Genomic DNA, 17,199 nt, shown 5'->3' with positions numbered 1-17,199 from the left:
AGGTCATGTTTTTTATTCCCCTTTATTTAAATATTATTGTCGTTTCCTGTTTTATTTATTTTCCCACTCTGATTGTACTCACCTACATCTCGTTACCCCCTGATTGTCTGTGTATTTAAAACCTCATGTTGCCGGTTCGATGTGTGTTCCCTTGTGTTGCCTCATTCCTTTTTTTTCCTCTTGAGTATTTTCTTAGTGCTTGAGCAAAGCTTAATTTTTTGCCCGTTTCCTTTCACCTGCTCTGTTTGGATTTGTTTGCCAGTGAAAATTTATTACCGTTATCCTGGCCTGGACTGTTTATTAAAGGTGCACTATGTAGATTTGGTCGTGAAATTAGAAAGTTGGAGAAGTGCAACAATTCTATGCTATATTTTCTGAAGTAAATACACAAACTTTATTAAAAAGAAAAAAATGGATCCCTGGAACACTGTTTGGAGTTTAAAAAAAGCTACCAGGAGAGTTACAGTTTCACTGATGCGGACCCACCACCATAACTTCTCACTTAGCATTTTATCTTCAATCAGTGTTCCAGAGACCAAATATTCCTCTGAGGACAGCTAGTTTATAGAGTTATGAACATATACCACAGAATCTGTAAATCCTTGTAGCCAATAGAGGGTTCAGATACTCTAAGCGTTTGAAAAAGTCAGAGCAGTGCTACTTCAGAAAGATTTTTTCTCGTGCAACCTGTGCACATAATTTTACATTTTTCCACTGCAAAGAAATGGCTCCCAGTGGGCACAGGTTAGAGTGTCAGAAATACAGATAAAGTAAAGTAAAAAAGAGATACCAAAGTCAGGCGTTTTGTTTTTTTATCATGAGTTATCTGCTGCACTGAAAGCTCATATTCAGATATCGATCTCTGAACAATGGGACGCACTTTCAGGTGAAACAAAACCCTCTCTGTCATTTCTATTTTTGATTTCCCTTTCTTCGTTTAAAGGAACAATTGTGAAAAGTGAACAAGATTCTAAAAAAGCAGTCACATTTTCCTCATTCAGGATGCACCTTGTACAACAACAGTTCCTCTGATCAGCCTAAATGTTTGGCTGTGCCCACATTTGCTGCCAATGCCAAACCATCTGCCACAAAGAAACACTGACTCATCAGGCCCGCCCACGCTCTTTTTTCTCCTTTTTCCATCTAATCTAGATAGAATATACTGTGCTCCCGACAGTATATCCTCAGGTCTCTGCAGTCAAATTAAAAAGCCTTCATGGCCAGATGAGCTGCTTTGTATGGAAGCCCTTAGCAGACATGCATTCATGTATTTTATTTACTGAGTTAAGCCCTGATGACAAGTTAATTTCTGGTTGTTTTCTGGACTCAACTTGTTTATCTTGTATACCCAGAGCTCCAACAGCCCAAAGCAAACATAGAAATAGGTTCAACATGCCTCATTAGTGTGGGCAATGGCAGCATAGCATGTCATGGTCTGGCCTATCACATTGACCAGCCTATTGTTTTTTTTTTGTTTTTAGTTAGATATGCAGAAAATGATCCTTTCATCACAAGAAATCAATCTTAGTTATGGCAAAATAATGTGACAGATTTACTCAATATAACGGGAAAATCAGCCTTATTATGTGGAGAAAATAAGTATATGTCAAGATCCAGAGAAAACAACTGAAATGGACGTGTTATCAAGGAAAAACCGACATTGTTATTTTACGATAACGAACAGAAATGAGTCATTATCATGGGAAAATGTATGTATGCATGTATGTCCTCTCAAGCATGCACAAATACACAATGCATATTTTGTCAAAGCTCATCGGAATCTAAATTTGTAGAACACGTTTCGTTTTTTATCTTTTTTTTTTTTTTTAATCCTTTTCTTACTGTTGTCTCGTCGGCCTTTTTGACAATCATGTCATGGCCCCGCTACACACACACAAAGACACACACACACACACACATTGTCTCTGTCTGTCTGTCCTGGCATCTATCAACAGTCGATAATTTACACAAAGAGAGCCGACAGTGTTTGCTGTGGTGCTGAGCTGGTGGGAAGGGCGGGGGTAGATCCAATGTCCAGAGGATAAACTAGATGCTCCATCCTGCTGGTGTCAATTACTCCTGATCACACTGATACAGCTGATACCTTAATCCAAGCTGTAGCATCTCTCTCTCTCTCTCTCTCTCTCTCTCTGTCCTTTAGCTCTCTCTGGCAGTTCAAAAATCTGTCAGAGAAAGTGTTAATACTCAAGTTTGAATCTTCTGTGTGAAGTTAAAACGAGTGAGATTTCAGGAAATCTGTTTGCTTCAAGCTCGCAACTGGAGGCTATACTAGCCACTATACTAGCATAACAATAATCCAGTTATCTGACAAACTTGTGTTGATAAAGCTCTGTTGGGTTAAATCATGTGCTAGATGTAGAAAAAGGAAGAAGAATGTGTGAAATTATAAACCTCTTATTTTTGCAAGTCTGCATCAGGCGCCATGCTAAATATGTGCTGTACTTCCTTTGTAACAGAGGAACTAGAAAGAGTGCAACAATAAGTGTGTAGGTATATGTACAATAAAAGTGTTAGGCCCCGTGTCCACCTTGCGTTTTTTCCCGGGCAGAATAGTGCTGTCTGTGCGCTCAGGACTGCTCGCATGAAGCGTTTGTGTGCTGAGTAGAAAAGGGCTGCACGTCCCTCCTGTCTCTATGACAACAGCCTGTGGTCAACGACCGCTGTATAACCGACGCGGCTCTTACTGTTAGTGTTTTATTTTTATTTTACAGTGAGAGATATGTACCAGCAGAGCAACTGAGGAAGATTTTCAAGGAACTTTGAGAGTGCATGTGTGAAAAGGGCTCGTGAAAAGAGGAGCTTGATTTGCCTGCAGCATCGTGCCTCCCAATAAAATACCAGGGGTAGGGTGACAGGGGTAGGGGCCTTGCACTTTAGAATTGCTAGCCTGCCCATTAAACCACTTACACACACACACACACGCACACACACACACACACACACACACACACACACACGAGGAGCACCCCTTGTGAACCCTTGTGGCACGTCTGTAATCAGCTTCTCTCAAAGTCCCCACAAGGCATCTCTGAAATCTGAACACTCTCTCTCTCTCTCTCTCTCTCTCTGTCTATTTCTCTCTCTTTCACACACACACACACTGACACACACACAGAAGGTCATGCAGTAACAGTAAGTCACAGAGCAACACGTGAACTTTCATTCTTCTGGTTAATAATCATATATTGTAGAAAACGCACCAGCCACAGCTGCTGCTCATAATTTTACACACGGCCATTACCATTTACAGGAATATGATTTACTAAAGCTCACTAGAAGTCAGTGACAATGATGTACAGCAGGGATGTTTTGGGTTGAAAAACACTTCCACATGACATAGCTTCACTGCTGAATTTGTTCAGGATGATTTAAGACGGCTGCACTCCTGCGGTGGTTGATTTACTGTGAGGAAAGAACTCGTTTTTGGACTTGATGTCCCTGCCGATTTGACGCGCTGCTTATGACTCCTCACGGTGGCCCTTCGAACATGAATGAGGAGAAGGTGAGCGGAAGTTATTTGGTCAAAGAAGTATAGTAGACAGCAGGAGAAGAGAAGAAGAAGAAGACAACAGGATAATGACGAACTACTCAATGATTAAGTGTGATTGGGGGTGAAAATGGCACCAAGTTTCAGTAAATGAATGCATTAATCCTGCACTTTACTTTGTTGTAAAATATCATCATGATTGTCTTGCAATATCATGGGGTACTTACTGTACCGTATCATGTCATGTGGTGTCATGTATGTTATGTCAAGACATGTTGAAACATGTAACATCATTAAATATCATTTTGTATCATATCATGCCATATCTCCTATCCTATCCTATTGTGTCCTATCCTATCCTATAGATTCCCATCCCATCCTCGTGTCCTATTGCTGGAAGCCACAGTCCTCGCATTCACAAAACGCATCGTTATCATCTGTTCCCAAAGTGCGTCTTTAAATGGGGAAAAGTAGTTTCAGCTACGCTGCTCCATGCAGCCTGGGAACGTCCTGCAGGATGATCTGTGCCTGGTCCCTTTAAATCTTTTTAAAAGTAGATTGAAGGTGTTGAAGGAAGATGCTTCAGGTTGTTGATGCTTCGAATAATTACTTTTCTTCTCTGTGACTCAGGACATGTTGATCTGTGTCTGTAATTACTCCGTGTTTTATGTGTGTAACTTGTTTATTGTGCTGATGCATGTCTTGGCCGCAGGACGCTCTTGTAAATTAGATTCTTAATCTCAATGAGGTTCTCCTCGTTAAATACACTGTGTCATATCCTATGCCATCCCATCCTTTCCTAATGATTCCCATCACTAGTTGCAGTTATTACTTTCCTAAAATTAATGCCACAGGTATGGGAATTAGCAGGCTCTATTACAGACTTTGTAAGCAGTGACAGCGTAAAATTCTTTCAGACTCCATCCGTACATGAAGAATATCTCTATGTCTAAATTTTGATTATGTGTCTCCCCTGACAGAAAACGATGCTTTGAGGGAATCATCCGTTTAGTCAGAGTACACCCACGTCTGTAACAGAAGGGGTGACCCACTTTCGACAGCATTATACTTGTCTTTGTGTCATTAAATTAGACATGATATAGCCCATATAAGGAGTAGCATCTTATTGAAGTCTAAGTAGAAATCATGGGAGAGTTTAAAGTAATGGACAACGTAAGGGGTATTTATTAAGACTATTTGTCATATCTTTAAAAACAGGTCAGGTTCCCTGCTCATCCACTTTTCATTGAGTGAAATTATCAAAACTTATTCACTAAATTATTCAGAGATAACATCTTCCTCAGATGGGCCGAGTCATGTTGAAAATCAAGAACAGCTAGTTTATAGAAATGTGTGTGAACTTTTTGTATAATGCTGAGTCAAACGTTCTAGTTTTATATGTATTTATGTTTTCTAAGAGTTTGCACCTCTACACCAGATTAAAAGCAGTAAAAAAAATAATATTGAACTCTCTCAGGCTACATGAGGACGGCGCTGTACATCACCATGTGAAGTGTGTGGGTGAAGTGAGGACTTATAACTTTACCACAGTGGATACGTGAGAGGCCCTCGGGATAAGATCACCACTCTAATGGCTCGTAATATAGCAGTGGAAGCGAGAGACTGAGACACCAAGTGGTGGCTTTTGTGTAACGATTTCTAAGATGAGCATGGTGTTGAGCGTTCCTGATCCAATGAAAGCTTTGTGACTGGATCTGTGACATGCTCTCAGTTATCTCGCTTTTTTATTAACCCTCTCGAGCTTCTACTTATACAGGGTCAACCACCACAAAACACAGATAAAGCTCATTTTTAAGTACGTGACTGAATAATCGGCATTCTGAATTAAGTTCCTTAGCAAGTGAGCAAGAAATAAAAACTTTTAGCACATATATGTTCTCTGTTATGTTTATTCTACATGCATTTTATAGATGATATAAAATGTTTATAAGAGATTAGAATGAAATTAAATATAATGGAATAGACGAGAAAGTACTGCATTGTCATTTTTTTGAATGCAAAAGGCAGAAATGTGTCAAAAACAAAAAGCCATTTAAACCACAAGTTAACATCTACACAATACAGCACATGTAAAAATAACATTAAACATGCTGGAGCTTACCTTAATGGTGTTGGTTGTTTTTGTACATGTTAGTAAATAATAAGTATACTAATAAGTGTGTTTTAATGTTACTGTTTTCAGGGCTTTTCCCTCCAATTAAACATGCACGTGTGAAATCTGCATCTACCGTAAGACTAAACGTGCTGCTATTTTTTGACATGCAAACGCACCATATCATCAGGTGTCGTCTGCCTGGCAACCGTCGACAGTGTATATATAAATATATAGGTTGTATACATACATTCTATTCTGGCGACAAGTATGTTCAAATTAAGCCTCAAATAGCGGCAATATATGTGCACATCAATACTACTTAGACCTGCTGGTGGTGTCAGATGAAAAGTCAGAGGGTCACTGAAGTGATCATGATTCTAAGTCTGGGGACCATTAAGCGCTGTATGCCAAATATTCATGGAAATTCAATCCAAACTGTTTTTCTAGACCAACAGTCCTCATGAACCTCTGACCTCTTTTCTCCCTGTAACCCAGCAGATAAATGATAAAGAACAAATTATTGGCTATTACAGTGTCAGAGCTTTAATAGTCTGATTTTAGATTTTAGCCAATTTTAAAAGGTTGGGGAAGTAAAGGTACTTTGATTTGAAAAAATAAAAAACATTAATACATAGAGCAAATTAAAGTGTTTTCAAGAGCATAAAAACACGATATTAAGACCATTCAGAGCATAAAAGAAACGTGACATTAACCCAAAATGGGAAATACTACAATAATCAGTAAGAAAGAAATGTGACATTAGGGAAAGATTAGATGTTGAAATACAAAATACTTTAAAGGTCACATATTATCTTCCTTTCTCAACAAGTTTAAATAAGCCTCAGAAATCCCCAAAACATGTGTGTGAAGTTTCTTGTTCTAAATCCACTCTGATCCTGTATTTGATCATGCCTATAAACCCCTCTATTTCAGCCCTGCTCAGAACAGGCTGTTTCTGTGTCTGTACCTTTAAATGTAAATGAGCTGTATCTGACCACGCCCCCTCTCTGGAAGGGCTTGGGTGGCTCAAGCTTTCTCGCACCATGTCCTATTGTTTACTCAGAGGGCAGAACAAACACCTAGCTGTGCAACTGTCACCCACCTGGGGGAGGGGCTACTGCCCTTTGTGATGTCATGAAGGGAAAATCTCCAAACGGCCTGTTTGAGCACACATTTTCTGAAAAGCGGAGCAGGCAAAAGACGGAGAGGATGGACTTCTCTCATCATTGGAGGACAGTTGTAGACAGACTAGGTACACATATTAATGTGACAGAAACATGGTGAAGTGCATTTTGCAGAATATGTGACCTTTAAAAGATAAAAAAGAAGAGAGATTTGATATAAGACTACATCTCAGAGATGCTTTAAGTTTATGAACAAGGACGGCCCCGCAGATCCTCTGACTCTTCTCTTCAAGCTGTTCCACGGAGGAGAACGAAAACATTTGGTGATGCTGGTTTCAGACATTACGCTCCGAGATACTGGATCAGTCTGCCGGAGGACCTGAGAGCAGCAGGAAATAATCCTACTTTTAAATGTAAACTAAAAACATATCTACTCAGTGTGGCTTTTTACCATTTAACTGCTTTTTATCTTCTCATTTTATCACTCTTTTTATTAATCTTAATCTTTACCTTTTTATTTTTTTTAAATAGTTATATTTTTGTTATTTTAAATTACCTTTAACCCCTTTTGTTGTTTTTATTACATGTATTTTATTGCTATTAGGGCAGTAGTCTTTTCTTCTAAATCCATCGTTGGTTGTAACATGTTTTGTCATTATTTTCTGTTCTGTCTTGTTAATGGCTGTTAAGTCCTTTAAATTGCATTTTATTTATATGAAAGGTGCTAAACATATGAAGCATGATTCATTGATTGACTATGCTTCAATTATTAACAGTGATCAAATGAAAAGAATGAAGTAAAGCAGGAAAAAGAAAACATTAAAATACAACATGTGTCTCTAAACAAGATCACTTAAAAAGTAAATAAATTGCAATTAACTTGAAACAAGTTAGTAAAACTATAAAGTGAGTGATTGAACTTAGGAGAAGGCAGCAGGTCTGAAGAGGTAAACTGTCCGTATTTCCACCCTGAAATAAAAATATACAGGTATTTTTTTGTTGCTGGGCATGCAGAGCACTTACATGAGACGGTACAATAAATCAGCATTAACAGAAATGTTGATGTCTTGACGTCACAGAAGGAAACAGAATACGGTTCACGTATGAAACACAGAAGGAAAAGTTATTAGACTGATCACTTACCCTGTGCCCTCCCAAGCCCCTTACCACACACACCGCTCAAGTCATTTACTCATATCTACACACACACACACACACACACACACACACACACACACTCACACACACACACACACACACACACACTCACACACACTCACACACACGCATGTGCAGTTGTCTTTCTCAGTCTAACATTCCCAACATGTGCAGGATGTCGCCTGATCGTGTTGCTTTTTAACACCATATTCCATTACATCACTAGTCAGGTGTCAAACCGTGCATCAGTGTGTGTGTGTGTGTGTGTGTGTGTGTGTGTGTGTGTGTGTGTGTGTGTGTGTGTGTGTGTGTGTGTGTGGTTGGCTTGTGTGTAGGTGCAGGTTTGCAATGTTTGTCATGCATTTAGTTTATGTGTGTTTGTATATATAAAGGGCAGGCATGTTGACTGAAAACAATCCTTTTTAGCAACAGGACAGAAAGGTTGACCATGAAAACACACACACACCTGTGCTGTAGGGGTAGATCCCTGTGAACTTCCCACACACACATAAACAGAGGGGCACATGTCATAAATAAAGCTGGCTAATTCAAAGAGAACTGGCAGGGTAGAAGCTCCGAGTTCCTCCGTCCATGAATGCCAAACTGACCTCTCAGTTTACAGAGATCAGGTCTCATAACATTTGCAAACAGGCCATTAGCTCCAAAGTCAAAGTTCATGCCGTTCATTCTTTCTCACTTTCCCTCCTGCCAATAATTCTGCATTTATAAGCTCAGGTCAGGGAAACATTGTGTCAGCTGAAGTTTCAATAGGCCTGTGAAAATGTTTGACATGTTGACATGTCAACTTTTATTGAAATAGACTTGAACCCTCACAATGCAACAGAAGAGTTCTTTGATTTTCCTCCGAGCAAGAAACACTTTGACTTACATGAGGAAAAAGTGCCAAAAAGCTTAAATGAATTATCAGGTTGTCCAACGAATGAAGTGAAGAAAAATTAAAGGCCCACTTTTCAAGAGTCCGAAGCCCTTTTCACACATGCACCCCTGAACATGCATAGAGAATTTCAGGACAGCCTGCCCCTCAATCTTCCTGAGTCGGTCTTTCACACTCAGGAGAAGGCGAGAGGCAGGGAGCAGGAGAAGACAGAGTCATATTAACAACAGATCCAAGAAGCAACACAGGCAAGAAAATGATGATGAAGAAAAAGAGTAGGAAGCAGCCTTTACAATGTTTGAGTTGCACCATAAGATAATTAACTTAGATCACATGAACACAACAGAGCTATCTCCAGGAATGACAGCTGTAAAAAGCACTTTAAAGGTCAGGGAATACCTATGTTTTTATCTATTTCTCTTTCTCAAAAGATCAAGAAAAAGTCAAAGTTTATCTCTCAAAAAGGCCAACAGGAGAAGGAGTCATAGTTTATTTTAAACTTTACACTCATATGCCATGTACGTTTTTCTAGTCTGGAAATCCCCTACTTTATAACAGCATGTTGTGTTGGATTTGTGATGCAAACAACCAGCTGAAGGTTCATCTGATTGTCTCATTTATCAAATTAATTGAGTCCCTCGGCCCGAAGACGAGGACAGGAAATTGTAACACTCTTCATTAAGGAGAGCGATGTCTATTTAAGTCACGATGACAACTCTGCCTCTGCACTCATGGGAGAGACCATCCCCAATTTCTGCACTCAATAATGGATTCAGGTTTCTATTTATACGCCCTCTCACTATCTCTTTCTCTCTCCTCTTTTCTCTCTGTCTGTCGCTCGGCCAGCTCTCATAATAATTATAGCTGTTGGCCGTCATACAAAGGCTGCGACAGAAATAACCACGGCCTGGGATGTGTGTGTGTGTGTTACTCTATAACCATCTAGTTGTAGCAGGACAGAGTCAGACGCTTCTGTACTCATGAAACTACTTGTTGCTGTAAGGTAGGAAAGAAAGAAGAAGAAGAAAAAAATACAATATATTTATGTTATATTTAAGTAAATCAGTTCATTCTCAATTGCCATATCACATATCATTGCTACAAAATTAACTAGCCTACATACCCACAACCTGGGGAAGGTTTTCACCTTCACAAACAAGAACATTTTGGACATAAGTGAGCTGAAATAATGTTAGAAGTGACTAAACCACTGCCACATATCACATCAAACCTTTGTGATGATATAATATTGTATCATATACATATAATGTGTCTTAGTTATATAATAAACAGCCATTTTGGTCGAGGGAAGGGAAAGATTGTGGTGATAAAAAAAAAAAAATCAAACTGTTATGTGTAGTTTAAGCAACACGCACTCTGGTTAATGTAAGTCTGTCGTCATGGAAACAGTTTCTAAGATGTACTAGTTTAGGCTCCCATCATGCCTCCATGATCATCATGTCCTTTTAGGGAATTGGATATTACCTTTTCTTTCTCAAATCTTGAAGTCAATGAATGGATGACACAAAGACAAAACATGAGGAATGAAACAGTAAGAAACAGAAAGAAATAGTAATATAAGCTTATTAAAAAGAGCTTTTCAAGGCTTTGTAGATGCGTATAGTAGTATAGTATAAGTACATTTTTACTCCTTACGAGCAATGCAGGCCTAATAATGTTTGAAATATTTAAAAATTTGTTGTTTGTCTGGACTAGTCAGGTGAATTTGGCTTATATTACGTGTGACAAAGTGAACTGTTCTATATCTTTAGAAAGCAACTTGTTGGAATGATTAATTAAATAATTTAAAGTTCAGTAGCTTTATTGTTAACACTATTTATTTTTACATTTAGTCCACATCACTTCCCAATACTTGGAAAGTACATAAAAACCTCAGTTTATTCCAGTCCTTCAGGTTTATGTCGACACATAAACAAACAATGACCCGCAGCGCCCTCTGCTGGTTTGAATCACGAACTGCAGTCTGTGGTTTAAATAAAGTTTTCTCGTGTTTACAGTTTCACTACAACATGGCTACCCTGGCAACCACTGGATGCGCGGCCAAACAGTGCTCGGTAGATACCACAAAGACGTTTTCCTTACTGTTTTTTCCTTACATAAAAATGTCAATCAGCTGACAAATCTAAATCATCTTAACAGGTTTTACATTTGCGTGAAAGCAGGAGACTGTCAGACTTCTGACGAGCTAGTTTTAACGTATTTTCATCAACGCTATCTGTCATAATCTAAGTTATAGAAGAGGAGACGGTTTGTTAATATGCCTCTGACTTACTGTATAGCTTTGTACACTAATGATGAGTTATTTAAATACGATGAGAGTGTTTTCATGGTATGTTTTCTGTCGACTCGCAGCATATCAGGTATCCAGGAAACCAGGTGTCTACGTTAATAAACCTGGTTATGCCGGGTTCCATTATCGGACGTCGAGGCATTTCAGGATGTTGCAAAACTGATGACCCTTAAACCAGCTTTTTATTATGTATTACACCATGATACTCTTTATATCTTTATATCCTACCATGATACTCTTTATTTCTTTCTATCCTACCATGATACTCTTTATTTCTTTCTATCCTACCATGATACTCTTTATTTCTTTCTATCCTACCATGATACTCTTTATATCTTTGTATCCTACCATGATACTCTTTATTTCTTTCTATCCTACCATGATACTCTTTATTTCTTTCTATCCTACCATGATACTCTTTATTTCTTTGCACATTGTTGCAGGTGGAGAGAGACTCAGGTGACTACCAGCCCTGTGCACCAGCCTCGGTCAGCAGAGACAATGAGGACCTCAGGTTGATCAGACAAAAGGCCGCACAGTTTCTAAAGGAAGCTGAGAGGAACCGCAAGCAGTACGTAGAGACAATCACAGTCATATTATTTGAAAATGTCAAACCCTTCACTTTTAATCAAAACAGCATCAGTACAGTATGTTGACAATCTCCGTCACCGTCTCAACGAACAACATATGGATTATGAATGCAAGCCCCCAAACGCTAGTATTAACAGCTGAGTAAGTTTAATTTGGAATATTTTAATTTGTGTAAGATCAGCTCTTTGCATTGCATGTGTTTGTATATTTTCTTCTTCTAATGCATCAACTCAATTTTCATTAGGGCTGTGCAGTTAATTGCAAGTTAATCTTCTGCAATTTCAGCATTTGCAATAATCACATCTAAAAAAAGAAAACTGAGAAAAGTAATCCAATGTAGAATTTCTTATGCTCTGTAAATCATCATGTATCACGTTGCTTTGGATTAAAGCGACCGCTAAGTGAAATGAGTCACCAAATGTAAAACGGACGAAAGAATACACATTTTATACTTCGCTTTAAATGAAATAATAAGATGAGAACAAGAACATTTTGTACATTATTAAGTGTGCTGAAATACTTTTAGAAGTGACTAAACCACTGCCACATATCACATCAAACCTTTGTGATGATATAATATTGTATTATATACATATAATGTATCTTAGTTATATAATAAACACTAAAGTTATGTTCTCTTTTCCTTCCCAGGATTGAAAAGTTGGAGAAGGAGAGGACACTGAGTGTACAGTGCAAAAGAAATGGCTGGACAGACGTGTGTAGAGAGCTGGACGAGTGTGAGAAAGAGATGGAGGCACAAAGAAATGCTGAGAGTGGGTCCTTTTTTTTTTTTTTTTTCACGACGGTATCCTCACATATTCTCTACGAAGTCAACCGTATATATATCCACCCTTAACACTTTACCCCTTTGATTTGAAAACAATATGTATAGTCCTGATGTTCCATCTTTGTCTTTAGAAATAAATCTTCAAAAGCAGCTGGTGAAGATCCATAACGGTGTGAGGAGATTTCAGAGACAACTGACAGATGTAAAGCCAACTCCTGCGCGTAAGTTTAAACTATAACAGTGTTTCCTCCTGATACAGCCAGTTGTACTTTTCTGTCAACATAAACATGAATACTTAGACATGAATTTAAGATATCGGTTTTAATTTTCTAGCTTGATTGATCGAGAAATGTTGCTTGCAGTTTCATACGAGAACATGAAAATAAGATTGTTTTAATAAACGTAATTTCTGATTTTGTTCTCAGTGATCGAGAGACTGAAGGAGATCATGTCCGAGGTGGAAATCTCAATTAACGCGCTAAAGGAGGAACAACGGTCAAGGTAGAAGGATAATAAACAACTGAAGGCCACACTAGTCTGAGGAGTGAGAAAAGAAGAAAGCCCTTTAAAATGTTACACTTAAAAACAAAAACACTTTTACAATCGCTGTTAACTCATCGAGTGGATTTTAAACACGAAGAAAACAGAGTTCTACATTTCAACAACTCACATTTATAATAATTAAACTCATTAAACAAAAATGTTTAGATGAAGATAAATATGGAAGGGGCCACGTTACAGTTTACAAACAACTTCTAAAATGTGAATACGTGTTCTGTAACGAAAACATGAGAAGACGTTGGTCTTTTGTTTTGACCTGGCCCGATCAGCTTCGAGGAACTTTTCAAGGAGGAGCGGACGTGCAGACAGGAGATCACGGCGTGCGAGAAAAAGATTGAAAACTGGAGCCTTGCTGTCCAAACAAATGAAGCCAAACACCACGCAGCTCCCACTGTTAAGGTTTGTCCCGCCCTGGTCTCTCTGTTGTCCATCAGGAGCGAGAAATCAGAAGAAAATGTGTTTCTTATTAGTCTCAAACGGTGGAAAAGGTCAACGCATAAATATAAATATAAATACTCATACATTATCTTTTCCATCAGATGAAACTCCCTGACAGAGACCTCCCTGCTGAGGTCAGAGCACTCGAGGTCTTCCTTCAGAAGACAGGAGGCCAATATGGAGGCTGGGACCAGTATGACCACCAAGCCTTTCTTAAAGTAAGACATTACTGTCAACACATCTGGATGTCTAGTGCTGTGATTCACAATCGTGCACTGTCACTCAGCACCCTTTGCTTCAGGCAGCGTCGGCGGTTCTGACACCAGATCTTGATCGCTCCAAGTCTCCTGTCTGATTCCCTTTAATCTGTTTTAACCGCAGGTGTGGACGAAGCACAGCGGGCAGCCAGCCTACAGGAAAGAGGCCAAACTGTACCTGCCTGCTAAGACGTGGGAGGAAATAGAGCAACATGAGGACTGGCATCAGGAACTGATCTACCTGCAGGACCGAAAGAGAGAGGTAGACAACTGTAAACATGTATGAGCCTGGGGCGCTGGTAGAGTTAGTGTGAGTGCCCCCATGTACGGAGGCTGTAGTCCGCCAATTGGGTTTGAATCCGACCTGTGGCTCCTTTTACTTTACACATGATTCCCAGTACTCTCTCTCTCTCTATCCCCTGTCCTGTCTCCTAAATAAAGGCATCAAAAGCCTAAAATAAACCATCTCGGGCTAAGTGAGTGACACGCCCCCTGCACACAAGCTGATGATTTTTTCAGTGATATTATGGTCTTGGTCTCGACTCGGTCTCGGAGCACTCTGGTCTTGTGTATGTCTTGGTCTTGGTTAGTGTGTTGTTGACTTGTAACCATTAGCTGTTTGAGTATGTTGTATCTTGCTTGTGATCTGTCAAAGAATACCTGCATCACTATGAGAAGATTACACATTTGCTTTTCCACTTTAAAAGCTAAAAGAAAAAAGTGACAAAAACACAGATTGGTAAAGTCTTTTTCAAGACATTGTGGACTTATTAAATCAACCCTAATAATAAATTATTAACAGTGTTTCTACACATGTATTCCGTCTCCCTCTTCATTCTGTATAAATATCCTATCAACTGAGGTTCATAACACTTGTTTCTGAAGCTTTTGCACTGACTTCAAATTCCTTGCCGATTTCTATTTTAATCCCTACGTCAAACATTATGTAGGCTATTCAGAGGTGGAGAGCAATCAAGCATCAGCGACGCCAGACAAGGATACAGAGTCAGGAAGAAGCGGAGGAGGCGGAAAGGAAGGAGAAGGAGAAGGAGGCCAGGAGCCAGGCCCACCTACACAAGTGAGTCAGAAGTGGAGCAGAATAAATTACAGAGAGAAGAAGTGGAGCAGACATTGATTTTGGGACTAAAGCTGTCAAATTCATAATATGTAGGTCATTGTAACCCACCAGGTCTAATAAGCATGTAAGTGTTTGATTGGTCACCCTGGATTAGGGGAATTTGGTAGCTTTGTTTGCTCATCACTTTGTTGTCACTTTGTGTTGTTGTTTGTTTCAGGACTGAGGAGGAGAGGAGGGAGACGGCGCGTCAGCTGGAGGAGTGGAGGGAAGAGAGGAGAAGGAATGAAGAAGAGGAGGAGAGGCAGAGAGTGGCTGAGGAGATACAAAAGAGGAGACAAGCAAAGGTGTTGTTGCGCATGTGTGTTTAAGAGTGCTGTGTTGCGCTTTTCAAACATGCTCTCCTGAAAATTAAGTACATTTCAGAACGGCCTGCCCATGTAATCTCTCTGAGTTTCTCAGTGGAGGATCCCCTGTGGGATAGAGTCCGAGGAGGCATGGCATAAGGAATGACAAAAACGGGGCAATGATAAAATCACTTTAGGCACTAAAAGATCGATAAATGCCACTGAGAGTCTCGAGTGGGGTTGTAAAGGTGACTCGTTTGTTCCAAAATCATATCAAACTTTACTCGTTTTGCCGGTTTATTCGAGGAAGAAGCTTCATTATGCTCACATAGATCCCACCTGTCCTGCACCAGTTGCATATTCCTGAATATTACCTTCTGTGTTCACACAAATCGGCTCACCGCGACTTCTTGAGGAGATTTAACTCTGGCTGCCAGGAAAAAAAGTCTAGATAATGAAGGTTTGTACAGTTTGGCTGATGGCGTTCAAAGGTGCAGCTCAACTTGAAAACATTCAGGAAATGTATTTTCAGGAGTTTTGTGGATTTGTGAAGCGCTGTGTTTATTTGTAGTTGGAGTGAACAGGTGTCCACAACATGTTTGAACTTTTACCCTTTAGGAAGAGCGCCGCCGCCAGCTGGAAGTGAAGCTGACCATCGAGGAGCAGCTACGCCTTAGGAGAGAGGATGAGCAGGAGCAGGAGAGGAGGAGGAGAGAGGAGGAACAGAGGGAAATGGATGAGAGAAGGAAGGCGGCAACAAAGGGGATCAAGCGCTTTAATGAAAAGGTACGAAGTCTGTAAATCAAAGAGAGACACAAGACCCGTTATTTGTCTGTTTTAACGTCTGTGTGCCTGGTGTCGCCAATTTGAAATGATAGATTGTAGATGTTAAAGGATTTGCAATTGAATCACTTGATGTTGCTATAACATCAAGGTAGATATATGAAGTCGTCACAAAGCATGTCGCTGACTCTTGTTGCAGGATCTTCAGAAGGTGGAGGCAAAGCTTCAGGAGAAACAGCTGAGGGAAAAAGAGGAGGAGGAGAGACAAATGAGAATCGCTGCTAAGTTAAAGGAGAAGGTTAGGAGGACATTTGATCCACAAACTATGTAAATCTTTTTAAACGCTCAGGTTGATGGTTTCTTTTGTCCCTTATTCAGGTGGACGGTCACGTCAGCAGAGACGCCTCCAGGCTCACTCGACCCACACAGGGATGGAAGGAGCGAATGAAAAACATCGGACCTTCAGGGGGAGGGCCTGTGCTCCAGATGTTTCACAGGTTTGATTAGCCTTCATTTTCACGTTTCCACAATCACTACGTCACATTTATATTAAGGGGATTGTTTGCATATGAATATATAACTTCCTGTCAATTTGTTGCAGAGCTGTTCCCACTTGGAGACAAGGCCTATGATAAGCACCAAAAAGAGAAAACTGAGCCGCCCTGGAATGCATTCAATGCAGTTTTCCAAGATATTAGACTATATTTAAAAAAATGGAAATAGGATTGTAACGCAATGTTGTGTATTTATTTGGATCGAATGTGTGTTTCTGCAATCTATGGCTAAAGTTCACTAAGTTTTATGAATCTGTTGTTCTTTGTAAATAAAGGCTTGTCAATTAAAGCTATTTTTTCCTCTCCTGTGATCTGTGGTGTTTGCTTTGTTATAATGGTATACTGTTAACAATTAGTGTTAGACAGTGGTGTAGTGGTGCCTGAAGAAGTGGGTATACTCTTAACTTCCCCCCAAAATGTGTTGGGAGTGTCCTGTCCAGCAGAGGAAAAACGGCCTTCGTTATAAACAGTGACGTGTAAGAATACTCACGCACATTCAGTTAGTACGTACGAGTCGATTAGAGACAGAGTAGGGAGGGTCGTCCCTTCACCATTAGGGGGAAAAATGCTGCAAACTGAATATTGTCAATCAACCAATGGTGTGAGTCAGAGGAGATCTAGAAGTGGGTATACCCTATGGAGACTGAAACATAAGTGGGTACACTCCGTATACCTGTGTATATCCTGCACTCCA

The 17,199-nt window shown here is 39.7% G+C and overlaps 1 protein-coding gene across 2 annotated transcripts; it reads left to right on the top strand.

The window, feature by feature from the left end:
- Positions 1-10,823: 10,823 nt before the first annotated feature.
- On the top strand, positions 10,824-16,805 carry LOC109991211 (coiled-coil domain-containing protein 112). Of its 2 annotated transcripts, none has more exons than XM_029279242.2 (14): positions 10,824-10,876; positions 11,556-11,683; positions 12,355-12,476; positions 12,622-12,711; positions 12,916-12,991; positions 13,321-13,450; positions 13,591-13,707; positions 13,871-14,008; positions 14,697-14,824; positions 15,042-15,168; positions 15,787-15,954; positions 16,151-16,249; positions 16,330-16,448; positions 16,553-16,805. In XM_029279242.2, exons 1-14 carry the CDS (start codon positions 10,832-10,834, stop codon positions 16,581-16,583), a joined length of 1,518 nt encoding a protein of 505 aa, XP_029135075.2. In that variant the 5' UTR covers positions 10,824-10,831; the 3' UTR covers positions 16,584-16,805. The 2 variants fall into 2 exon arrangements, with proteins under 2 accessions (XP_029135075.2, XP_065818460.1); XM_065962388.1 differs by having other exon boundaries at positions 16,301-16,448.
- Positions 16,806-17,199: the final 394 nt, after the last annotated feature.

Source organism: Labrus bergylta, chromosome 2, assembly GCF_963930695.1.
Source record: "Labrus bergylta chromosome 2, fLabBer1.1, whole genome shotgun sequence".
Taxonomy (NCBI): Eukaryota; Metazoa; Chordata; class Actinopteri; order Labriformes; family Labridae; genus Labrus; species Labrus bergylta.
The sequence above is the reverse complement of the archived record's forward strand: the minus strand, read 5'-3'. Positions and strand labels throughout refer to the sequence as shown.

What these genes read in the sequence shown, in the direction of transcription:
- LOC109991211 (XM_029279242.2), top strand. Translation starts at nt 10,832, where the DNA reads ATGGCTACCCTGGCAACCACTGGATGCGCGGCCAAACAGTGCTCG. An exon ending in ACCACCAAGCCTTTCTTAAA is followed by an intron (nt 13,708 to 13,870) that starts GTAAGACATTAC and finishes TTTTAACCGCAG; the next exon opens with GTGTGGACGAAGCACAGCGG. An exon ending in CTGCTAAGTTAAAGGAGAAG is followed by an intron (nt 16,250 to 16,329) that starts GTTAGGAGGACA and finishes TCCCTTATTCAG; the next exon opens with GTGGACGGTCACGTCAGCAG.